This window comes from Lepisosteus platostomus, chromosome 5 (assembly GCF_059453375.1).
Source record: "Lepisosteus platostomus isolate fLepPlt1 chromosome 5, fLepPlt1.hap1, whole genome shotgun sequence".
Classification (NCBI taxonomy): domain Eukaryota; kingdom Metazoa; phylum Chordata; class Actinopteri; order Semionotiformes; family Lepisosteidae; genus Lepisosteus; species Lepisosteus platostomus.
Genome location: NC_142615.1, coordinates 67,773,163 through 67,798,273, shown reverse-complemented (window position 1 = coordinate 67,798,273; position 25,111 = coordinate 67,773,163). Strand labels below are relative to the sequence as shown.

At 52.5% G+C, this 25,111-nt stretch overlaps 3 protein-coding genes and 1 non-coding gene across 5 annotated transcripts in view; 2 read left to right on the top strand and 2 right to left on the bottom strand.

The window, feature by feature from the left end:
* LOC148671849 (uncharacterized) overlaps positions 1–25,111 on the bottom strand; it is a 139,636-nt gene that overhangs the window by 18,724 nt on the left and 95,801 nt on the right. The gene's annotated exons all lie outside the window — the stretch shown is intronic.
* Positions 1–25,111, bottom strand: part of LOC148671851 (NACHT, LRR and PYD domains-containing protein 1-like) — a 260,967-nt gene that overhangs the window by 163,565 nt on the left and 72,291 nt on the right. The gene's annotated exons all lie outside the window — the stretch shown is intronic.
* On the top strand, positions 491–562 carry trnae-cuc (transfer RNA glutamic acid (anticodon CUC)). The gene has a single exon. It is a non-coding gene; the product is annotated as a tRNA-Glu (tRNA).
* Positions 18,660–23,568, top strand: LOC148671856 (GTPase IMAP family member 8-like). 2 transcript variants are annotated; one of them, XM_088632755.1, is made up of 3 exons: positions 18,660–19,920; positions 21,777–23,010; positions 23,103–23,568. In XM_088632755.1, exons 1-2 carry the CDS (start codon positions 18,855–18,857, stop codon positions 22,976–22,978), a joined length of 2,268 nt encoding a protein of 755 aa, XP_088488881.1. In that variant the 5' UTR covers positions 18,660–18,854; the 3' UTR covers positions 22,979–23,010; positions 23,103–23,568. The 2 variants fall into 2 exon arrangements, with proteins under 2 accessions (XP_088488881.1, XP_088488880.1); XM_088632754.1 differs by having other exon boundaries at positions 18,662–19,920; positions 21,777–23,568.

Here is a 25,111-nt window from a genome sequence, read left to right as displayed (position 1 = left end):
ACGGCGTACTCTCCGTCTTTTCCAAGCATGTGTGGGAGAGATGAATAGACCTTGATGGCGTCTTGGTACGTCACCAGATTCTTTTCAAGAGCAATATCCCCGTAGAATTTGCAGTTGAACTTGTCCGCCTGCTGGCGTTCCTCGTCCGTCATTCTGAGGGACGCTTCGCCTTTGATCGACACACACTGGATCATCTTTATCACCGCGTGCAGACTGCCCTGGACGTCTTTCTGCTTCTCCTCTGCCGAAACCTCCCGGTCGAAGATGAAGAAGGCCTGCGCGCATTCAGAGCAGACGCCTTGTCCTCAATGATCTGGAAATCTGTGTTCGGCTGAGGACGCACGTCGATGTCTTTCTGCAGCATCTCGGCGTCCCATAACGTGATTCCTGCGGGGAGACAAGAAATAGAAGAGGTGTTAATGGGGCTTTGCAAGCTTGTCGCACTACAGGGAGTGATCTTTCAGCTGTGCGGTCAAGTGTCGCTGTAGCGTCCCTGGTGGTCTAGTGGTCAGGATTCGGCGCTCTCACCGCCACGGCCCGGGTTCGATTCCCGGTCAGGGAATGTCAATAGTCTTCTGGGGTGGAGCGGTGGCTCTGTGGCTCAGGAACTGTTCCTGTGGCTGGAAGGTTGCCGGTTCAATTCCCGCAGCCAGCAGAGGAATCCTACTCCGTTGGGCCCCTGAGCAAGGCCGTTAACCCCAACTGCTCCAGGGGCACGACACGACACCAGACTGGAGCCAGATGGAGTTTCCACTGTGGGTTAACGCTAGGGGATGACATGGCACCAGACTGGAGCCAGATGGAGTTTCCACTGTGGGTTAACGCTAGGGGACGACACGCCACCAGACTGGAACCAGATGGGTATGACTGGAAGCCAGGGAGGAAGTGATCTTATCAATGACACTCTGTCCCTGGGAACACCAAAGACTGTGAACGTGGGTGTACAGTGCCTGATGACGCAGGAGGAGCACAAGTCCTAGGAAGGAGCCAGACTATCAGGCAGCATGGCAACCAATAGGATTCAGTAGCGATCTGCAGTGTGGAGAGGCAGACGTCAAAGGAGCTGCGTCTTTGATGTGTAGGGAAAACTTACATCGAACTTGCATCAGATCAGAATCTAAAGAGGGTCCATACAGCTCAGCTCAGTATGGCTCTCACCTGGAATCTGTCATAGAGGTGAAAGACAGGTCACCTCAGTGTGAGTTTCTCACCTGGAATCAGTGTGTCTGTCAGGGTCATACAGCTGGAGACGGGTCACCTCAGTGGGAATCTCTCACCTGGAATCAGTGTGTCTGTCAGGGTCGTACAGCTGGAGACAGGTCACCTCAGTGTGAGTCTCTCACCTGGAATCAGTGTGTCTCTGTCAGGGTCATACAGCTGGAGACAGGTCACCTCAGTGTGAATCTCTCACCTGGAATCAGTGTGTCTGTCAGGGTCGTACAGCTGGAGACAGGTCACCTCAGTGTGAATCTCTCACCTGGAATCAGTGTGTCTCTGTCAGGGTCATACAGCTGGAGACAGGTCACCTCAGTGTGAGTCTCTCACCTGGAATCCGTGTGTCTGTCAGGGTCATACAGCTGGAGACAGGTCACCTCAGTGTGAGTCTCTCACCTGGAATCAGTGTGTCTCTGTCAGGGTCATACAGCTGGAGACAGGTCACCTCAGTGTGAATCTCTCACCTGGAATCAGTGTGTCTGTCAGGGTCGTACAGCTGGAGACAGGTCACCTCAGTGTGAATCTCTCACCTGGAATCAGTGTGTCTGTCAGGGTCATACAGCTGGAGACAGGTCACCTCAGTGTGAATCTCTCACCTGGAATCAGTGTGTCTGTCAGGGTCATACAGCTGGAGACAGGTCACCTCAGTGTGAATCTCTCACCTGGAATCAGTGTGTCTGTCAGGGTCATACAGCTGGAGACAGGTCACCTCAGTGTGAATCTCTCACCTGGAATCAGTGTGTCTGTCAGGGTCATACAGAATCCCCAGCTGGATCAAACCAGCGCATGACCCCAAACTGTAAAAACGTTTTCTGAACCTTGGAGTTGTACAGTTTTAGACGCTTTGTGATTGTGCTCTCTCATAAATTACAGGAATTAGAGCCATGATCGGATCAAGGATAGGATCGGAGCCACGCTCCTCGCCAGCTCTCCCTTCTCTGTACCCAGCCAGTGTTGAAGCTTATACCGGAGGCACTGCTGTACACAGAGAGGGGAGGGAGGGGGGAACAAGCTGCCCAGCCCTGTTGTTGGAGCCGATACCCTTTAACTGATGACTTCCAGGCAGCAGCAGGGGCAGTCGATCACTCGGGATGCAGAAAGCAGAACAGGACACCCAGTTATCTGAAAATGTTACTTAATTAAAACTTCTACAAAAAGATTCACGACAAGAACCAGACGAACCCGAGAGCCTTCGACACGCCAGCGCCGCCCAGAGGCAGCGCGAGGACCGCAGACGGGGAACGCACCAACGTCTCCATATATTAGTGTAACAATCTGTCCCGTATGCTATGTACAACATTAGTAGTCGGCGAAGAAGAAGGAAAAAAACACAAAGACATCCAGTGTGTCACGACAGCAGTACCTACAGCGCCCACGCCCCTGGGGTAGTATTCACACCCCTGCCCCGCCGCCCTCCCCCCTAAACCTCAACGCTGGCCGGCCGAGCCCCCCGTCCCCCAGAACACCCTGGACTGACTCCACCTGCTCCTGTCCTGCTCCGCACAGCGGCGCCCCCTGCGGCCGGAGGTGTGACACCGCAGGGCTGAACCCCAACTCCCCCTCCCTCCCTTCCCCACACTCTCAAACTGGTTGGGCAAAAGTACTTCTGTGCTCCCCTGTCCCCTCCGACACCCCGCCAGCTCCCAGATCATTCCCCTGCCTCCAGCAGCCACCTTCCGGGCCGGGCTGGGCGGACGACCGCAGAACCGGCGCTCGGGGGGAGCCGGGCCACGTCACGACTGCGGGCGCCACAATCACAGCCAGTTTCACATCGATCGCCGTTCCGGGGCGACCTGTTTGTTCTGTAGTGTGAACAGTGACGCACGCGCACGACATGAGATTATTAAAACAGACAGACGTGAGAACCTCCGCGCACACACGCCGAGCGAGCAGCAGAGTCATTTCTCCTCCCCGCCGTTAGCGACGCAGGTCGGCTTGTCCACGAGCCGCTGAGGTCCGATCACGCGGCCCTCGCGTCTCTCCTGCACACCGGGGCGCAGAGACGAGGAGCCGGTACCCCAAAACTGTTCTCCTGGTCTAACAGGACTGGACAGTGTACTGACCAGGGCCAGTCACAGTGAATGGATCAGGAGCGATCGATCACATGGAGATCCTGACCAGGGCCAGTCACAGTGAATGGATCACATGGAGATGCTGACCAGGGCCAGTCACAGTGAATGGATCACATGGAGATGCTGACCAGGGCCAGTCACAATGAATTGATCAGGAGTGATCGATCACATGGCGATCCTGACCAGGGCCAGTCACAGTGAATTGAACGCCACCAGGGGGCGCACAAGAGGCTCAGCCCTCAGAGCCGCCGCCCTCCGAGCCCACAGAGGACATCCTGCCCCGCGAGAGTCCGCAGGCCGGAGACGCTCCTGCTGCACCATGTTCATGGCGTCCTCCAGCAGGAAGCGGTGGATTGCTGGGAAGGACGGCCGCTCCCTGGACTCCCGGCTCCAGCAGCTCAGCATCAGCTCGTACAGGCCCTGAGGACACACCTCCGCCCGGGACAGGTACACCTGGGGACAGGAGAGAGCAGAGAGAGGGGTGAGCCTGCAGGACAGGAGAGAGCAGAGAGACAGGTGAGCCTGCAGGACAGGAGACAGGAGAGAGACAGGTGAGCCTGCAGGACAGGAGACAGGAGAGAGACGGGTGAGTCTGTACGACAGGTACACCTGGAACTAGAGAGAGACAGGTCAGCCTGCAGGACAGGAGACAGGAGAGAGAGAGATGGGTCAGCCTGCAGGACAGGAGAGAGAGAGGGACAGGTCAGCCTGCAGGACAGGAGACAGGAGAGAGAGAGAGACGGGTGAGTCTGCAGGACAGTAGACAGGAGAGAGACAGGTACACCTGGACAGAGAGAGAGCAGAGAGACGGGTGAGCCTGCAGGACGGGAGCCGGGGGACGAGAGGGAGGGAGAGAGACGGGTCAGTCTGTAAGACGGGTACACCTGGAACTAGAGAGAGACAGGTCAGCCTGCAGGACATGAGAGAGAGACAGGTACAGGTACTCCTGGCCAGGTGTGGCTGTTACCTGCTTGCCCTGGTCTCTGAAGAACTCTCCAGCGTTCTCGATCACCAGCTCATCTGTCATGGAGGCGTAGGGCTGCTCCTTACACAGCCTCAGCATCTCCCAGAGGGTCACCCTGAACACCCACACATCGCTGGCCGTGGTGAACTTCCCCTGGGGACAAAGACACATGGGGTCACCCCCAACACCCCCACACACACACACAGACACATGGGGTCACACACACAGACACATGGGGTCACACACACAGACACATGGGGTCACACACACACACACACACACACACACACACACGGTCATCCCGAACGCCCACACATCGCTGGCTGTGGTAAACTTCCCCTGGGGACACAGACACATGGGGTTCTGAGGTCATTATGAGATTTATCAAACAAAAATTCTAACGATATCCTGCTCTTCACCAACCCTTCAAGCATCCTCACCAAGTCTACAGACCCGGATCCAGAGATCTTATTTTTCCGAGTCTTGTAGATGGTGAGTTTGGCCTGGCCCAGCAGAAAATTGGCAAGGAGGGTCTGAGTTTTCCGTTTTTTTGTACGACCCACCCCAAACACGAAAATAACATCGTTGAAGGCCAGGCCAAGGTTGGTGAAGAGCCGGATCAGTACGGCAAGCATGGGCGACAGGCGGGGGCAGGCGCTGTAGCAGTGGAACACTGTCTCCCTCTGAGCGCAGAAGGGACAGGCGTCAGACACCGCCGGGTCCAGAACCGACACAAATTAGTTGACCCCCAGGATGGTGTGCAGGACCCTCCACTGCAGATCACCAGCCCTCTTGTTGAGGGGAAATCTGTAGAGGCTACCCCAGGCAGGCTGGACGTCATCCAGCACTCCCAGACGAGCCCTCCAGGGAGTGTCAGGGAGAGCGGACAGCTGGGCCTGGTGCCTAGATGTTACGACTAGTCTGTACAGACATTTCCCCCCAACACCACCTAGAGACCTCTCCTCTGAGGCAAGGGGCTCAAGGAGAGATCCCGTCAGTCCGGGACTGAGCGCAGGAGACACTAGCAGACCAGGGAAAGGAGGCTGTGTGGTTGGAAGGCGATGATCCTCAAACAGACCCTGGATCAGCAGCATCTCCTCGAGAGGCAGAGCAGAGCGAAGCTGACTGAGAAACCTGTCTACACACCGCCGCGAGTGTAGTCCCAGCGCGTCACACAACCACTCCACACTGCGCCAGCAGCCCTGATCCACGTCCAGCAGGTGGTGGAGCTGTGTGACGTTGGCGTGGACCAGTCAACCAGTCTGCTGGTGAAGTCCAAGGAGCGGCCCGGTTCTATGTCCATTCGTGGATTGTGTATTAATGGTTCTCTGAGTGTCCAGTATAGACTGGGCCGCTCCTCTTCTCTCTGCACGCGCAGATGCCGCCAGGTCTCCAGGAGACTGCGCTGGAAAGGCGGCAGTGGAGACAGGTCAACCCTGCTGGTGTCCATCAGGAAGAGCACACAGTCGAGCCCGAGGTGTCCTGCTCGACGCAGCAGGGTGAAGGTCAGCTCCCTCCAGGACAGCGAGGCCGGGCCGAACAGCAGCTTCTGCACTGCCTGCAAGCGAAAGGCGTCCACCCGGCTCCGGATGTCGATGAGTCCTTGCCCTCCGTCCTCTCTGGGCAGATAGAGGACGCCCCTCCGCAGCCAGTGCGGTCCGTCCCAGAAGAAGTCGAGGAGCGTGGCCTGCAGCTCCTCGACCAGTCCGGCTGGTGGCTCCAGGCACACCAAGCAATGCCACAACATCGAAGCCACCAGGGTGTTGACAATCAGAACCCGGCCTCTGTAGGAGATCTGGGGGAGCAGCCAGCGCCAGCGGTCCAGACGACCTTTCACGTTTTCAAGGAGCCCCTCCCAGTTCTTTTTCACACTGGCCTCATGCCCCAGGTGCACCCCCAGGTATTTGAGTCCCCCTCTGGTCCAGCTGAGCCTCTCTGGCAAGACTGGGGGACCCATCTCGCTCCACTCCCCCAGGAGTAGGGCGCTACTCTTGGCCCAGTTTACTTTGGCTGATGATAGCCGCTGGAAATCACTCAAAGTTGTCTGTAGCGCCCTGACATCCTGTTCTCCACCGACCACGACCATGATGTCATCAGCGTACGCCGAGATTTTGACAGTGGAATCGGGGCAGCCCGGGATGGACAGGCCCCTGATGACCCGGCGCAGCTGATGTAGCAGAGGCTCAATGGCAAGGGAGTAGAGCATTCCTGAGAGTGCACAGCCCTGCCTGACTCCCCTCCGCACTGGAAACGGAGCACTCAGCCCTCCGTTGACCTTTAGCACACTGAAGGTGTCACTGTACAGCACCTGAATTATGGCAACAAAGACGGGGCTGAACCCGAAGGATCTCATGGTCCTCCACAAATACTGATGTTCAACCCTATCAAAGGCCTTTTCCTGGTCTAACGAAATGAGACCAGTATCTAAACCCAATAGTCTGGAGGTGGCCAAAACATCTCGAATCAGAAATATGTTATCAAAGATTGACCTTCCGGGCACGCAGTACGATTGGTCGGAGTGCACCACGGACCCCAGCACCACCCTCAGCCTGTTGGCCAGAGCCTTGGACAGGATTTTATAATCCACACACAGCAGAGCAACAGGTCTCCAGTTCTTAATGTCACACAGGTCCCCTTTCTTAGGCAGCAGGGTGACAACAGCTCTCCTGCAACTCAGTGGCAGGTCCCCCTGCTCCAGACTTTCCAAATATACATTCAGCAGGTCAGGCCCCAGCACAGCCCAGAAGGCACGATAGAATTCGGCTGGCAGGCCATCGAGACCAGGGGTCTTGCCATTGCTCAAGCCACTGAGTGTGGAGGAGAGCTCCTCCAGGGAGAAAGGCCTCTCCAGCCCTGCCCTCTCCTCTTCGGGGACCTGTGGAAGGTCTTCAAGGAACCTGCGTGTGCGGACCGAGTCTTCACTAGCCTCGCTGGAGAAGAGCGCTTTATAGAACTGCACGGTCCTCTCCTGGATCTGCCCGGCCTCGTGCAGTTCCTGCCCTGTCTCCGAGCGCAGGCAGTGGATCTGCCGGCTCTGGCCCGGTTTCTTCTCTAGGCCGAAGAAATAGCGAGTCGGGGCGTCTACCTGTGACGCACTCTGAACCCTAGAATTTATTAGAGCTCCTTGTACTTTTGTGTCCAGAAGGCCAATGAGTGATTCTTTTTGGGTGTGGAGGTCATCAATTAGCCTCCTGTCTGCACGACACTCCAGAGCCTTGTGGAGCTCCAGAATGTTTCTCTCCAGAGCCTGCATGGACTCACGGATCCCTCTCGTGACACTTCCAGTGTACTGCTGGCAGAACTGGCGAATCTGCACCTTGCCAATATCCCACCACTGCCTCAGGGAGACAAAGTGGGCTTTCTGACTCCTCCATTGCTGCCCGAAGAACAAGAAGCAGTCACAGAAGTGAGCATCGTCAAGCAGTTGGGTATTAAAGTGCCAGTAGGCACTGCGGGACCTCACTGATGGCACAGCGACTGTGCAGACAGTGAGACAGTGGTCCGACAGGCCCACTGGACAGATGGAGCACTGCTTGACGATGCTGTAATGATGTTTACGGCAGTAGAATCGGACTAGCCTGGCCAGAGAGAGGGTATTCCCCCTGACCTGGGCCCAGGTGTACTGCCTCGTGTCCCCATGACATCTCCTCCAGATGTCAGTGAGGTCAGACTTGACGAGGATCCTGCGCAGCTCCCTGGCCGACGGGCCATGTGGCTCTGCGTGATTCCTGTCCAGTGTGCTGCTCTCTGTGCAGTTAAAATCACCCCCCAGGAAGACCAGCTCTTCAGGCTGGCAGGTCGCCAGTGCAGTCTCAAGCTCCCTGAGGAGGGTGACCCTCTCCCCGCCGTCGGTGGGTGCGTAAACGTTAATAAAAACAAAGGTTTTTCTTCCCGAGAACTACTCGCACAAGTAGCAGGCGACCATTCGACACCTCCTGGACGGCGATAGAGAGGAGCTTGAACCCCACAGAGAACAGCACCGCGACCCCCGCGCTCAAAGGGGACCCGTGACTGTACACGATGTCCCCCTGCCACTCCCGCTGCCAGGCGACGATGTTGGAGCTGTCGGTGTGGGTCTCCTGCAGGAAAGTCACCTGCAGGTTCTTTTCTTTGATAATCTCCAACACCGCAGCTCGCTTCAAAGCCCTCCGGCACCCATTGGTGTTCAAACTCCCTATCCTAATGTCGCCCATGTTTGCGGAAAAGAAAAAAAGAAAAAACATAAAACACGAACAGACATGTAGCACGCAGAAGGATAGTGATGTGATGTGAGGGACAGGACTCATTCGTGCTGAGGTGCGTTTCGCGGTCCTGCCTTGATCTTACCTAAAAGGCTCTTCAGGCGCCATCTCTCCTGATCACTGAAGTCATTCGCACCCGAGCCCCTCTTCAGATGGCATATCGCGGAGAGGACAAAGAGCTCGGTGTCAGGAAAAAAGTCCTCGACCACAGTTCCCCTCTTACCTTTAGTCTTCTCTAAGAACTCCCTGCTGCTCTGGAAGCTGTAGCCTCCTCTGCAGCTCTGCTGGGACAAGGAGCCCGAGGCGAGAGAGGAGTCGGTGAAGCTCAGGGTGGCGGCGGCGGTGGCGGCGAGGACACTCCATCGCGTCCTCACTCTCCCGGTGTCGGAGTCACTCGTGGCCCCTGGGCTCCACCGAGCTCTCTGTGCTGCGCTTCTTCTGCACCGCACTCTGCATAGATTTTTTTGTGTGCTTTCTCCGCGGCGTCTTAAAACCATCGTCTATTTTTCCAGATGATAATTCATTTCCTCCCCACACCGTGTCTACAGTTTTCGCTGGCGCTTGATACGCGTTTTCCCCTGTCGGTGTCACTACCTGCTCTCTCTCTCCCTGACTCTCCTGAGCAGCGCTCATCTCTCCGCCAGCGCTCGTCTCTTGCTCTCCGGTGTGGGGGGCTGCGGTGGTCCACTCTTTACTGTCTGTTCTCCTGCTTGGGACGCCACCGGCTCGGGCTCACCTGCTCCCTCCAGCGATCTCCTCTCCTGCACCCCGGCCGTGGGCTCTGACTCACCGCTGCCTCCCTGCGCTGCTCCGCTCCCCACTGCCTGACGCTGTCGGCTAGCCTCCTGTGCGCCCTGGGGCTGAGGCTCCCTGCCCGTCTCTTCCTCCACCTCCGGGCAGTTCTTCACCACATGCCCCTCGCTCCCGCACCTGAAGCACTTCATCAATTCTGAAGTCACGAATACAACGTAGTCACAGCTGTCAATCCGAAATTTAAGGGCCACATTGATCTCTTCTGTGGGGTTTTTTAAGATGACGTGCTTCAGCTGCGGTGCCCTGCAGCCCAGAGGGACCCTCCTGATCGGAGAGACCACCTGTCCGTACCGGGACAGCTCCCTCTCCAGCAGCTCGTTCCTCATGAACGGAGGCACGTTGGAGAGGGTGATCTTTCGAGCCGGGGCCGCGAGAGGCAGTACCGGGGTGATGGTGCCGTCCAGGACGACTCCCTTCTCCACCAGGGTGTTTGCCAGATCGGTAGATTGCAGGAAAATGACTATACCTCCACTCATGCGGGAAGCGGACCTGATGTTCCTGCAGCCCACGACCTCCCCGACCGCAAGAACGCACCTCTCAAGCGGACAGAACTCCGCAGGGGAGATTTTCACACCATGGCGTCAAGTTAGTTTCTCAAAGGAGAGGTCTGGAGGATCAGAGCCTCCAGAACCGGCCATGATGAGAATATAAACCCCGCTTTTCCCCAAAAAAAGACAGAAAAACACAAAACCAGTGAAGAAACACCGCCACACGATCAAACCCACCGAAGCTCCGCCCACTCATACACTCAGTCTTGTGAGAAACAAAGAGAGAAACAGGTACAAATTCACACTGAACAACAACACATTGGAGCACACATCCAGCTACACATATCTCGGTCTCACCATCAGCTCTTCCGGGAGTTTTGACCTGGCAGTGAAGGCACTGAGGGAGAAGGCACTCAGGGCTTTCTACGCAATAAGAAGGAGGCTCTTCAACATCAACCCACCAACAAGAATCTGGCTCCAAATATTTGAAAGTGTAATCCAACCCATTGCCCTATACGGCAGTGAAGTGTGGGGTCCCCTCACAGACCAGGATTACACCCAATGGGACAAACACCCCACAGAAACTGTTGAAACATCCTCCGTGTGCAGAGAAAAACTCCTAACAACGGGTGCAGGGCCGAATTAGGCCAGGACCCACTATTGATAAACATACAGAAAATAATATTAAAGTATTGGCTACACCTAAAAAACAGCGACCAAAATTCCTACCACCACAAAGCCCTGCTGAGCCCAAAGCAGAGCCCCCTGAGCCAGCTGGTCCTGAGGCTCACTAACCTGAGCCACACCGACACTAACCAGCCTCAGGACAGCACTGCTAGAGCACCACAACCCAGACTCAAGCACATCACTGCACAGATCAAACAGCAATATCTCACACACTGGGACACACACACACAAACACAACATAAACTGGAATGCTACAGAACCCTAAACAGACAATACACACTAGCTGAATATTTGACCAAAATAAAAAATAACAAACAGAAACAGACCCTGACAAAGTACAGGCTCAGTGACCAAAACCTGGCCATAGAAACTGGGCGACACAGGCAGACCTGGCTGTCCAGAGAGGACAGGCTGTGCTCCCACTGCCAGCGGGGAGAAATAGAGACAGAGGTGCACTTCCTACTGCACTGTGGCAGATACTCTGGGATTAGAGAAACATTCTTCCCGAAATTCAGAAATCTAATCCCAGAGTTCCCACACCTGCCAGAATCACAACGGGTCCCAATCCTACTGGGAGAGGGAGGAGGGAACTCAGTTGATCTGGCAGCCCAGTGTGTGATCTCCTGTCACAGCCTGAGGAACAGTGAGTCTGTCTCCCAATAATGCTCCAGCCGCCTACAGTATATGTCAATATTTTATAATATGTCTTTGTTGTAAATGTCTGTAGATTTTATTGTACTTCTATTTTTTGTTTTGTTCCATGTTAATTTTATTATTTTTATCTGCTTTGGCAACACTGATTGTACCCATCGGTCATGCTAATAAAGCACCTTGAATTGAGTTGAGAGAGTGAGAGAGAGAGAGCGAGAGACCTGAGAGAGAGAGGGGTTCATAGAGACACTGTGGGATAGTACTGTGTTTAGCGTGTTGTCACAGTGGGACAGTACTGTGATCAAAGTGGGGCGCTAGTGTTCAGTGAGAAATCACAGTGGCACAGTAGTGTGTTCAGTGTGTGATCACAGTAGGACAGTAGTGTGTTCGGAGTGTAATAATAGTTGGACAGAACTGTGTTCAGTGAGTAATCACAGTGGCATAGTAGTGTTTTTAGTGTGGCATCTGAGAGGCACAGTTCTGTGTTCAGTGTGTCATCAGAGTGGTACAGTAGTGTGTTCACTGTGTAATAACAGTGGTACAGTAGTGTGTTCACTGTGTAATAACAGTGGGACAGTACAGTGTTCACTGTGTGATCCCAGTGGCACAGTACAGTGTTCACTGTGTGATCCCAGTGGCACAGTACAGTGTTCACTGTGTGATCAGAGTGGTACAGTAGTGTGTTCAGTGTGTGATCAGTGGGGCACAGTACTGTGTTCAGTGTGTCAACTAAATGGGACAGTACTGTGTTCAGTGTGTGATCAAAGTGGCACAGTAGTGTGTTCAGTGAGTAATCACAGTGGTATAGTAGTGTTCACTGTGTGATCAAAGTGGCACAGTAGTGTGTTCAGTGAGTGACCAGAGTGGGACAGTACTCTATTCGGTGTGTGATCCCAGTGGCACAGTACTGTGTTCGGTGTGTGATCAGAGTGGGACAGTAGTGTGTTCGGTGTGGGACGCTAGTGTTCAGTGAGTCATCACAGTGGCACAGTACAGTGTTCACTGTGTGATCACAGTGGCACAGTACAGTGTTCAGTGTGTGATCAGAGTGGTACAGTAGTGTGTTCAGTGAGTTATCATAATGGGACAATACAGTGCTCATAGTGTGATCACAGTGGCACAGTAGTGTATTCAGTGTGTGATCACAGTGGGACAGTAGTGTGTTCAGTGTGTCAACTAAGTGGGGACAGTACTGTGTTCAGTGTATGATCACAGTGGCACAGTACTGTGTTCAGTGTGTGATCACAGTGGTACAGTACTGTGTTCAGTGTGTGATCAGTGGCACAGTAGTGTGTTTAGTGTGTGATCATAGAGGGGCGCTAGTGTTCAGTGAGAAATAATAAATAATAAAGTAAATAATAAGAACGTAACGTGGTTTTCGGCACGTCTACCTAGGCTGCAGCTACTCCTGCATTATGTTTCATGTAAAAGCAAAATCTTTAAATGCAAATAACAAAAACTAGACACAACCGCAGTCCATACGAGGCCCCCTGCTACACTTTCACTGTTAATTCATTAAAGCCCATATTATCTGTGCTTTCCCTCACGATAAACAACTGCACCTGAATTGACACATCTCTTCTTGCTGAGTCCTTTGCACAACAAACGAAATTTCTCACCGGTCAGAGACAACAATTCTAGTGGAGCATATCCTGTCTTTGACAGGACTTGTAGTGTTTTTAGAGAAACCAACAAGGTCAGTTCTATTCCTTGTGTTTTCACCGTCGGAAATTACTCTCCAGCCAGCTGATTTGTACACCGTGTGTGCAGTTCTTGTGTGAAGGAGATTGTTACTAGTATTAGTAGTATTAGTGTTAGGGCGTCATCCAGTTGGGGCTGACACCCTGACCCTGACCTCTCTCTCTCTCCCCCAGGTGCAGAACTCCTGCTGCTGGTGGCCGCGCTGTGTCTCCAGATCTACGTCTCCGAGGAGCTCAGGTCCGAACTGGCAGAGGGGCAGGGGCAGGGAGGGCGGGGGAGGAAGAGGGGGCGGCGGCCGAAGTGACGAAGACCGGGGAGGTGCTGCTCCTGGTCGGCGTCTCTCAGTACCTCAGCAGCAGCTCCGACCTGTGACCTGTGACCTGTAACCCCCCCCGCCCCCCTTCTGGGTGGAGTCCGACCGTGACGGGAGAGGCCCTCGAGTCCGGTCCGATACCGATACCCATACCGGCCAGCCGGACCCGAACCCGAGCTCGGACCCAGACCGCTGCCGCCCGGAGAGGGGAGTCCGGGACTCGTGGGCGGAGACGCCTGTGGCACCTTATCGCTCTGTTTGTTTATTGATTGATTTCCTGCGTGGCTTATTTATCTATCTATCTTATTGACGGAGAGACTCGTGTGTCTTATTGATGGAGAGTATTTCAGTGAGAGCGGAGGTGGTGCTACTCTTCCTTCAGCGTGAGGAGCTGGAACGGTTCTCCATGATTTTCGATCGGTTGATTCCTGTTGCTCTCTTGTGTGGGAATGGCAATGTTTCTGCGTCGCTCAAGCAGACTCCCACGGGGGGGGGGGGGGGGACAGTTTTTCCTCTGAAACCGACTGAGTTTCCTAAGTCTTTATTTCAACAGCAGAGATGCCCCCCAAAAACATGCTTTAAAAAAAAAGAGAATTTATTTCAATAAAAAAGCGAATTTGACCTTAAAAGCAGGACAGGAGGGAGTATTTCACCACAGTAACGCCCAGAGGACTAAGACAGACCGCCCCTTGGTCCGAAATCCCCAGACCCCACCGGATCGCTCTCCTTTCTCCACCTGGCCGTGGCACTCTTCCAATTTTGTAAACAACTGGTTTTGGGGCGATTTAACCCGTAAAACTTATTATTGAACTATTTACTTAAAAAGACCTGGGAGAACAACCAACATCCCAATATTGACAACAGCTTAACATGATTTTTATTAAATGGTCAGGACTTGCAATCTTAAAGCTAGGAGATTTAACCAGATTTAACCAGCCCTGGAGTTTATAGCCCTGGAGTTTATAGTATAAGCCTTCATTCAATAGGATAACCATCTCTGAAAATAAATGGAAATAAAATTAGGTGGTGGTGCTACTCTTCCTTCACCGTGAGGAACTGGAACTGGAACGGTTCTCCATAATCGACACCAGCCCCTGGGAGCCGATTCTCCATAATCGATTCTCCATAATCTCCATAATCGATCGGTCGATGACAGCGATTGAAATGATCCCGGGGTGGGAGGGGAACGACGCGTGTTTCACTCCCTTCTCCCACCCCCACAAAAACAACACCACCCACGCTCCCCGGTGAGAGACGGAGCCCTGGACTTCCGATTCCTGTTGCTCTCTTGTGTGGGAATGGCAGGCGAGCCCCAGGCGTGGACGTGTTTCTGCGTCGCTCAAGCAGACTCCCGCGGACACGCCTGTGAGGTCGCGGGTCGTCTTCATTTTTAACCTTCTTGCATTCATCGTGAGTGGGGGAGGGGAGGAGGGCAGTTTCTCCTCTGAAACCTGTGAACCTGTATGTCCTGTGAACAGATGAATAAAAAAGGAGAAGCAGCGGTGTGGTTTGTGTTTGTTCTGGGGAGGGATTGACGCTGCAGAAGAGCCGACTGAGAGTCTGCGTTGGAGGAGCCGGTGGAAGAGAGGAGATTGTCCTCAAACTGTACTCGTCCCCAGACCGTCACGGGCTCTGGGGGGGCAGCTCAGACAAGGGGGGAGGGGAGGGGAGGTCGGGGTCAATCTGCGCTCAGGCATCTGTGGTTATCTGCGGGGGTCTGTACACAGAGAGGGGTAGGGGTGGGGAACAAGCTGCCCAGGCGTGTTGTTGAAGCTGAGACCCTGGCTTCTCTCCAGACACAGCTGGGTGAGCTCCTCCAGTCAGGACAGGAGGCTCTACTGTACACAGAGAGGGGTGGGAGGGGGGAACAAGCTGATACCCTGGCTTCTCTCCAGACACAGCTGGGTGAGCTCCTCCAGTCAGGACAGGAGGCTCTACTGTACACAGAGAGGGGTGGGAGGGGGGAACAAGCTGATACCCTGGCTTCTCTCCAGACACAGCTGGGTGAGCTCCTCCAGTCAGGACAGGGAGCTCTACTGTACACAGAGAGGGGTGGGAGGGGGGAACAAGCTGATACCCTGGCTTCTCTCCAGACACAGCTGGGTGAGCTCCTCCAGTCAGGACAGGGAGCTCTACTGTACACAGAGAGGGGTGGGAGGGGGGAACAAGCCGATACCATGGCTTCTCTCCAGACACAGCTGGGGGAGGGGCGAACAAGCCGATGAGCTGCTCAGGTCCGTTATCTACTGTCTGCTCTCCTGCTCTCTCTGGTCCTCTGTTTCCCCGATCTGTCTCTCTCCTGAAGCAGTTCAGCTCTGGCCTCTGACTTCTGGTGCCTTGTCTCCCCCTGGCGGGGACTGCGCAGTACTGCAGCGCCTCATTGACTTCATAGATCCAGACGGGTGTGGACCCCAGTGTCCCGACCGCTGGTCAGTACAGATCAGGACACTGTGTGTGAGAGTAGGGGTGTGGACCCCAGTGTCCCGACTGCTGGTCAGTACAGATCCAGGACACTGTGTGTGAGAGTGGGGGTGTGGACCCCAGTGTCCCGACTGCTGGTCAGTACAGATCAGGACACTGTGTGTGAGAGTAGGGGTGTGGACCCCAGTGTCCCGACTGCTGGTCAGTACAGATCAGGACACTGTGTGTGAGAGTAGGGGTGTGGACCCCAGTGTCCCGACTGCTGGTCAGTACAGATCCAGGACACTGTGTGTGAGAGTAGGGGTGTGACCCCAGTGTCCCGATTGCTGGTCGGTACAGATCAGGACACTGTGTGTGAGAGTAGGGGTGTGACCCCAGTGTCCCGACTGCTGGTCAGTACAGATCAGGACACTGTGTGTGAGAGTAGGGGTGTGGACCCCAGTGTCCCGACTGCTGGTCAGTACAGATCAGGACACTGTGTGTGAGAGTACGGGTGTGACCCCAGTGTCCCGACTGCTGATCAGTACAGATCAGGACACTGTGTGTGAGAGTAGGGGTGTGACCCCAGTGTCCCGACTGCTGGTCAGTACAGATCAGGACACTGTGTGTGAGAGTGGGGGTGTGGACCCCAGTGTCCCGACTGCTGGTCAGTACAGATCAGGACACTGTGTGTGAGAGTAGGGGTGTGGACCCCAGTGTCCCGACTGCTGGTCAGTACAGATCAGGACACTGTGTGTGAGAGTAGGGGTGTGGACACCAGTGTCCCAACTGCTGGTCAGTACAGATCCGGGACACTGTGTGTGAGAGTAGGGGTGTGGACCCCAGTGTACAAGGATGCTGGTAAGAGTTGATCTGGGTATTCTGGTGTTTTATTTTGCTCTTACTGATGAACCTGTTCAGTTGGTGATTAACTTTATGAATCCACTAGGTGGCGCCAGAGCAGCGTCACAGTGAGGACAGGAAACCCACCACCTCACATCAGCAGGAAGAGAAGGAGAGAGAGAGAGATGGCAGCGTGTAGGAGCTCAGCGCTCAGCCCTGGTGAGTTTTCTCTTGTTCTACCTGTCAGAGTGTCAGTAAGGGAGTCACTGAGGGTCTCTTCTCTGTCACAGAGCACAGCAGCAGCTGGAGAAGTGTCTTCCTGTCTGCTGAGAGTGAGTTCTGTCTGTCAGACACACAGGGTCTGAACTAGAAGAGAGAAACAGGAACTGATTTTACTTTCATTTTCAACTGACAGCGATCAGAGATCGGTACTGTAAACTCAAGCTGTTTGGAATTCACTAAATATTTTAATCAGGTGTTTATTTAAGGTAAAATGATTGATGTAAAACCTGACTGTTGGCTGATGGTATTGGATTCACACTGTTAGTATTCATGATGCTCAGACACGCTCAGATATGATTGTTTCCTGTTTGTTGCTCAGAGGCTGTGTTTATTGTACAGCTGATAATACCAGAGAGGAATCAGTACAGATGAACAACAGAGGAATTTATTTGGCCCATAATTAGTAGTGATTCCAGGGTCTCAAGTAGCTGTTTCTCCTGTCCTGACTGGGCAGCTTGTTCCCCCCTCCCGCCCATCTCTGTGTACAGTAGAGCTTCCTGTCCTGACTGGAGGAGCTCACCCAGCTGTGTCTGGAGAGAAGCCAGGGTATCAGCTTGTTCCCCTCTCCCACCCCTCTCTGTGTACAGTAGAGCCTCCAACTCCTGATTTTAAGTCTTAGTGTTGCTTTGAGTTTCAGTGTTAATTCTGAGGAGCTCTGAGGTGTCAATATCTAGCTGGTCTTTAATGATGACTGACTGTCACTGAGGATGTTGAATATTTTGTATATATATATGGTTCACTATCTTCACCCTGTCAGTGTGGGACACTCCCTTCAGACTAAAGAGACTCAGTTCCTCCAGCTTGTCAGTTTCACTGTTTTTAAACTAACATCATGCTAGTTCTCTTCAGTGTGGATCACAGTAGATAGTTTCTAAGCGGTTTGAAACTATACAACACACAGATTTCCCAGCCAGGTGGCTGAGTCCCAAACATGTGTTTATGAAATGTGACATTTTAGACTCACTACTGAAGAATCAGGATGGACTGAATGATTTTACAGTTTTTACATGTATTTTTAAAATAAGGTGGTATAAAGGTTCATTCTGAACACAGGAGTCCCATATGTGTCTGAACTGCCACTGGACACTCAGAGTGTTAGTGGGACTCTACAGGGCCCTCCAGAAGTATTGGCGCCCTTGGTAAAGATGAGCAAGGAAGGCGATGGAAAAAATGTCTGTGTTGTTTATCAGATGAGAGATATCTGACCTTTCAGTGAGGTTAAATTATTCTAAGAAAAAAAATCCTGATGAAAAATAAACATGTACTATTGAGAGAACAGTTAAAAATAAAATATATATATTTTATATCAATTGTAAGAATACAGAATAAGAATGTTGTAAGAATACAGTCTGATTACCTAACATTAACAGAACATTTTTGTATACCACAGAGAATACACAGAAAAATAATCTCAATAATCTGTGATTTTCCTATCTCACAGGGCAGTGACAATAGAAAAGATATAGAGAAGTTTTTATCGTAAATTTGAAATGGGATGAAGAGTGAAGATATCTGTGATGAGAACTTTATCATGTAAATAATCTGTGATCTTTCTCTCTGACAGGGGAGGGACAGGCTGATGCCCATGAGGCACCACAGCGTCTCTCAGAGATCAGGATCGTGTTGCTGGGCCAGAGATTAACAAAGTGCTCAAGACTGCAGGTCTCAGGGTTGAAGGGACAGTTCCTGACCCACAGACACTGAATCACTGCAGCTCAGCCCAGCAGTGGGGATGTGGTACCAGGAACATGAGGTGGAGTTTATTCCACTGACAGGTGCTGAGAAGCATTAAGCCTGTTTCTCTCTTGTCATCCTCTGATAAAGACACAGTGGACTCTGACTCTGGACTCTGGGTGTGGTCAGTTTCAGAGTGAAATACCAGCAGGATGATTGGACTGCACTGCACACTCTCCTAGAGTGCTGTTCTTCACTGGAGTGAAGAGATTATCTCTCCTCCTTCAATTAATGTTTTTCTACACTCTGCCCCTGTAACAGTACAGTACTACAGCATGACTGTTGTTGCTTGAGGCCAGTATATAAACACAGACTTTTCAGATGAAACTTGAGTCACTTTGAAAAAATAGATCTGACACAAGGAAAAATCATGAACATCAGGTAAAACTATGTAGTTAGTTGATACTCAAGGTTAATTCCCAGATGTTCATTCTGTAAGTTTCCTTCATAATGACTTTTAAATTTTTGCTTTTGAACAAACTGAACCCTTCTTATATGTGGAGAGGCTCATCTCCTCTCATGTGTCACCTCCCTGATGCTCCTATCTCTCCTCCTGTTGCAGTGAGTGAAGTCGAACCCAGACTCCAGCCCCACCCCTCTGAGCTGAGACTGGTACTGCTGGGCAGGACTGGTGCTGGGAAGAGCGCAGCAGGAAACACCATCCTGGGCTCAGAGGAGTTTGACACTGAGGGAGTAACTGAGGAGTGTGAGAAGAGACAGGGTGAAGTAGCTGGGAGACAGATCACTGTGGTCGACACTCCAGGCTGGGATGAGTGGCTGATGAGGAATGATCCACAGCAGATCAGACAGGAGGTTGTGAAGATTGTGTCTCTGTGTCCCCCAGGACCCCACACTCTCCTCCTGGTGATTAATCTGGACTCAATCACAGACTGGAGATCAGTGAAGGAACATCTGGAGCTTCTCAGTGAGAGAGTGTGGAGACACACAATAGTGCTGTTCACCTGGGGGGACAGACTGAGAGACACAACCATTGAGAGAAGAGGGAAGGAGCTCCAGTGTTTGGTGGAGAAGTGTGGGAACAGGTATCATGTTCTCAACAACAAGAACAGGGCAGACCGCACTCAGGTCACAGAGCTGCTTGAGAAGATAGAGGACTTGGTGGCAGGAAACTATGGGCTGTACTTCACCACTGACATCAAAGAAATAAACACTGAACTGGAGAAATATATCAGACAGAGGGAAGAGCAGAGACAGAGAGAGACAGAGGAGCTGAGACTGAGGTTGGAGGAGAGACAGGGAGAGACAGAGGAGCTGAGACAGAGGGAGGAGGAGAGACAGGGAGAGACAGAGGAGCTGAGACAGAAGTATGAAAGAAGGGAGAGAGAGAGAGAAGAGGAGCTCAGACAGAGGTTGGAGGAGGAGTGGAGCAGGAGAGAAGAGGAGCTGAAGGAGAAGATGAGAAAGACACTGGAGGAAGAGGAGCTGGAGAAAGAGACAGAGGAGCCCAGACTGCCTGTCAAGAGGAGGAACAGTAAAGAACTTGAATCTCCCAACAGTGAGTGTGATTGATGCTGTATTACTGAGTCACTGATCTTACTGCTCATCAGACTGAGAGATTCAAGATTACCTGTAAAGCGCTTTGAGTGGAGTGTCCAGAAAAGCGCTATATAAGTGTAAGCAATTATTATTATTATTAGGTGTCCTGACAGTAGTAGGGTACAGGGTAGGAGGTATTTAGGTGTCCTGACAGAAGTAGGGTACAGGGTAGGAGGTATTTAGGTATTTAGGTGTCCTGACAGTAGTAGGGTACAGGGTAGGAGGTATTTAGGTATTTAGGTGTCCTGACAGTAGTAGGGTACAGGGTAGGAGGTATTGAGGTGTTCTGACAGTAGTAGGGTACAGGGTAGGAGGTATTTAGTCCTCTTCGTAGGTGTCCTGAGAGTGCCAGTGCCCCCTGTCAGTTCAAGGAGGTAACTGCAGGTGTCTGCTGTGGTTGGCTGTTCAGCAGTCTTACTGCCTGGGGCAAGAAGCTGTTCTGACACCTGGTGGTCTTGGTCTGATACTTCAGTACCGTTTTCCAGATGGTAGTAGAGAGAGAAAGTTGTGTTTAGGGTGACTGGGGTCCCTGAGGATGGACCTGGCCTTCTTGAGGCATTAACACAGTAGATATCCTCTGTGTTTAGTAGTGCAGCCGGTAGTGTTCTGAGCCAGTGTCACCACCCTCTGGAGGACCCTGAGCTCGTGGGCGGAGCAGTTACCACACCAGGCAGTGGTGCAGCCGGTTAGGATGCTCTCAGTGGTGCAGCTGTAGAAGCTGGTCAGGATGTGTGAAGGCAGGCTGAACTTCTTCAGTCTGGGGAGAAAGAACAGGCGCTGTCTTGTCTACGGGGTTGGTGTGGTGGGTCCAGGTCTGATCGTCCCGGAGCTTGGTGATGAGCCTTGAGGGTACGATGGTGTTGAATGCTGAGCTGTAATCAACAACAACATTCTCACATACGTTTCTCTCTCGTCCAGGTGTGAGAGGGCAGTGTGTAGACCAGGGGCGATGGCCTCCTCAGTTGATCTGTTAGTGTCAAAGGCAGCTCTGAAGTCCAGCAGGACAGGAGTGGGTGAAAGAGCCCATCAGCAGATCATTAGAACCCCAGACAAGAGCTGTTTCTGTACATCAGTCTGAAAGACTCGTCACAGCTTGTCTGCAGATCAGTGAGTCTGACTGAACAGCAGCAGGCTGTTGTAGAATCTGTGTCAAACAGGGTGAGATGGAGAATTACTGAACATCCTGGAGTCTGAATTCTGCTTTTTAACAAAGTGGTCAAGACTGCAGGTCTCAGGGTTGAAGGGACAGTTCTTGACCGACAGACACTGAATCACTGCAGCTCAGCCCAGCAGTGGGGATGTGGTACCAGGAACATGAGGTGGAGTTTATTCCACTGACAGGTGCTGAGAAGCATTAAGCCTGTTTCTCTCTTGTCATCCTCTGATAAAGACACAGTGGACTCTGACTCTGGACTCTGGGTGTGGTCAGTTTCAGAGTGAAATACCAGCAGGATGATTGCACTGGACTGCACACTCTCCTAGAGTCCTGTTCTTCGCTGGAGTGAAGAGATTATCTCTCCTCCTTCAATTAACATCCTTCTACACTCTGCCCCTGTAACAGTACAGTACTACAGCATGACTGTTGTTGCTTGAGACCAGCAAATGAACACAGATTCTTCAGTATCTGAAATGAGTGAAAATCATGAACATCAGGTAAAACTATGTAGTTATCATGATGCCCAGGACTATAAGTTTCTTTTATAATGACTTTTAAGTTTTGTCTCTTGAGCAAACTGAACCCTTCTTGTATGTGGAAAGACTGGTCTCCTCTTATGTGTAACTTCCCTGATGCTCCTGTCTCTCCTCCTGTTGCAGTGAGTGAAGTCGAACCCAGACTCCAGCCCCGCCCCACTGAGCTGAGACTGGTGCTGCTGGGCAGGACTGGTGCTGGGAAGAGTTCAGCAGGAAACACCATCCTGGGCTCAGAGGAGTTTCCCTCTGAAGCCAGCAGCTCCGCGGTCACTCAGGAGAGCCGGAAGAGGACAGGACAAGTGTCCGGGAGACGGGTGACTGTGGTGGACACTCCAGACTGGCTCCACGCCGGACTGTCTGAGGGGGACAGGAGACGGGATGTGGGGCTCTGTGTTAACCTGTCTGCCCCGGGACCCCACGCCTTCCTCCTGGTGACCCCGCTGGGCCGATCCTCAGGGGAGGAGAGGAGGACACTGGAGACAGTCCTGGAGATATTCGGGGAGAGGGCCCTGGGACACACCATGGTCCTGTTCACCCACGGTGACGAGCTGACCAGCAGGACGCTGGAGGAGTCTGTGCACACAGGCAGCAGGGAGCTCCAGTGGCTGGTGGAGAAGTGTGGGAACAGGTATCACGCCCTCAACAACAAGGACAGGGGCAGCACTCAGGTCACAGAGCTGCTGGAGAAGATAGAGGAGCTGGTAGCAGGAAACAAGGGCAGCTACTACAGCACTGAGATGTACCAGGAGGCCCAGAGACAACTGCAGATCCAGAGGGAGAGAGAGGAGGAGAGACTAAGGGAGAAGCACCAGAAGGAGCTGCAGAACTTCCTCCGCAGGATGGAGGAGGAGATCCAGACACGAGAGGAGAAGATCAGAGCGCTGGAGGAGAAGATAGCAGAGCTGGAGGAGAGGCTGAGGGAGGAGAGGGATGAGGGGAGGAGGAGAGAGCTGGAGGAGGAGCTGAGGAGAGAGAGAGGGGAGAGAGAGAGGCTGCAGAGAGAGATGGGGGAGGTGAGAGAGGAGCAGGAGAGGGAGAGGAGAGAGAGAGAGGAGACACACAGAAGGGAGATGGAGGAGCTCAGGCAGCACTATGAGGAAAAGGCCAGAGAGGAGGCAGAGAGACACAGAGAGACTCTCCAGCAGGTCAGTGTGTCGACAACACAGTTCACTCCAGCAGGACAGGAGCACAGGAGCTGCAGGAGGGAGATCGAGGAGCTGAGAGAGACAGTAGAGAGATACAGAGAGACAATAGAGAGACAAAACACAGTGATAGACAGACTCACTGTGTGGCATCAGAGACACACAGGAGATACAGGAGAGTGATTGAGGACCACAAGCAGCACATCGAGAAGAAGGTCACAGAAGATGACTGAGACAAGAGCACACACAGCCCACAGACACACAAGAGCACACACAGCTCGCAGACGCACAAGAGCGCACACAGTAGTCACAACGTAGTCTCACACACAACCTGAAGGCACTCAAGAATACATAACCCTCAGACACAATGAGCAGACACACACAGCCCACAGACAGGAGAGAAAAACAGACAGGAGATCGAGGAGCTGAGAGAGAGCTGAAGACACTGAGACAGGAGCAGGAGAGGGAGAGGAGGAGCTCAGGCAGTGTTATCGGAGTGACAGAGAGACACAGAGACACTGCTGCAGGTCAGTCACTGATCCACACAGTCTTTCCCAGCGGGAGAGGAAGACCGGATACTTCCTGGACACAGAATGAGGACTCTACGCTGAAACACAAAACATCTCCTCGTAAGAGATCTGACTCACTGAAAACCAGCCCTTAGTGTCCCATGTGAAGAAAACTAATTTTAAATAATGTTCTATTTTGATTATGTTTGTATTTTGCTATTCTTTGTGTATCTATAGAAATGTCATGAATACTTTTGGATATAATTCTGACATTGTATATTTGTATGTAACGGAATATATTGTAGCATTTACAGGTTCTTCTCAGGACAAAGGACCAGTGGAGATGCGATAAACGAACCAGGCTTTATTCTTTATCAACCACAGAGTATACACACACATGACGGAACATGTACACATCTTTAGGGTGGTAATTACTTAACGACTTAACAACAAGCTATACAGTACACTTATAAGACACTACTATGACATTATTTACACAGGTAGGGTCAGACTCTCCCTGGCCACAACTCCCAGCATGCCCAGCGGTACTATGAGCGCTTCCTCCTCACAACCGGGCGTTACAGTATGTGTTCTTCAACCTCACAACCGGGCGTTGTGTGTGTTACAGTATGTGTATGTGTATATGTATGTGTATATGTGTACTTCATTCTCCGGAGCCCATAATCAAAGAGCAGAACCGGCTCGTCCGGCAACTGGGACTTTATATCTCGTAACGGCGACTTACAATCTCAGAATCGCGACTTTATTTCTGGTCATTGGGACTTTATATCTCGCAACGGCGACTTACAATCTCAGAATCACGACTTTATTTCTGGTCATTGGGACTTTATATCTCGCAATTTCGAGTCAGAAAAGTCATAATTTCGAGATCTAAAGTCGAAACGGCGAGAAACCTTGGCGCGTTTTTTTTTCTTTCCACTCCCTGGCGGACACGGCTTCCACAGAGGAGGGAGAGAAATGGACTTTTATGTTTTTATATCGACTTTATTCTCCTGAGCCGATCATCAAGGAGCAGAACTGGCGCCAAAACCCGCTTCCGGCTCGTCCTCCGGATGCCGCTGCGGCGCCGGTTGCTAAGCGACGCTCCGAGCCCGAGCGCTCGAGCTCCTCTCGGGGCGGTTTTATTCCCAGCTGAGGAGCCGCTCCTGTCCTGGAAATCCCGGGAAGGACTGGGACTCCCCTCCTGTGGGCTGGGAGGCTCTTCCCGGGTGTTTCCGCAGACGAGGGGAGTCCTGGTGTCCTGGGAAAAGGCCCCCTGTGCTGCGGGCGTCTCCGAGAGAAACGGGCTGTTTGTGTGGGAAGATGCTCTTTCCTCAGGAGGGGAAGAGCCGAGCGGGAAGGAAAGTTCTGGAAGTGCGTCTCCTCTCCGGCTGCTCCAGTCCCAGTGACGGCGACACCGGGACAGGACAGGAGGGACGAGCGGGTCCTCTTTCCCACACGGGGGATTAGTGGGGTTTGTTAGGACACAGGACAGAGAGAGAGAAAAGGACACCAGTGGGAGAGAGTCCTGAAGCTCTCAGGTCTGGTCTTGATCCGGGTTGGTCCCAGTCCCAGTTTACACTGGTTTACAATGTGGGACTTCTGCCCTGACACGACCCCACAGGTGTCTCCACAGGAGACGGGAGTCCTGTAACGTGTAACCCTACAATATTTGATCTCCTGTCTGTTATTCTCCCCAGTATAATCATCTCAGTCTGGTATGAAATACCAGCTCCTGTCAGTCAGCTCTGTTACAACAGACAGGATCCCTTTAGTCCTGCAGGGCTTGATTCCGATTTTTATTCAA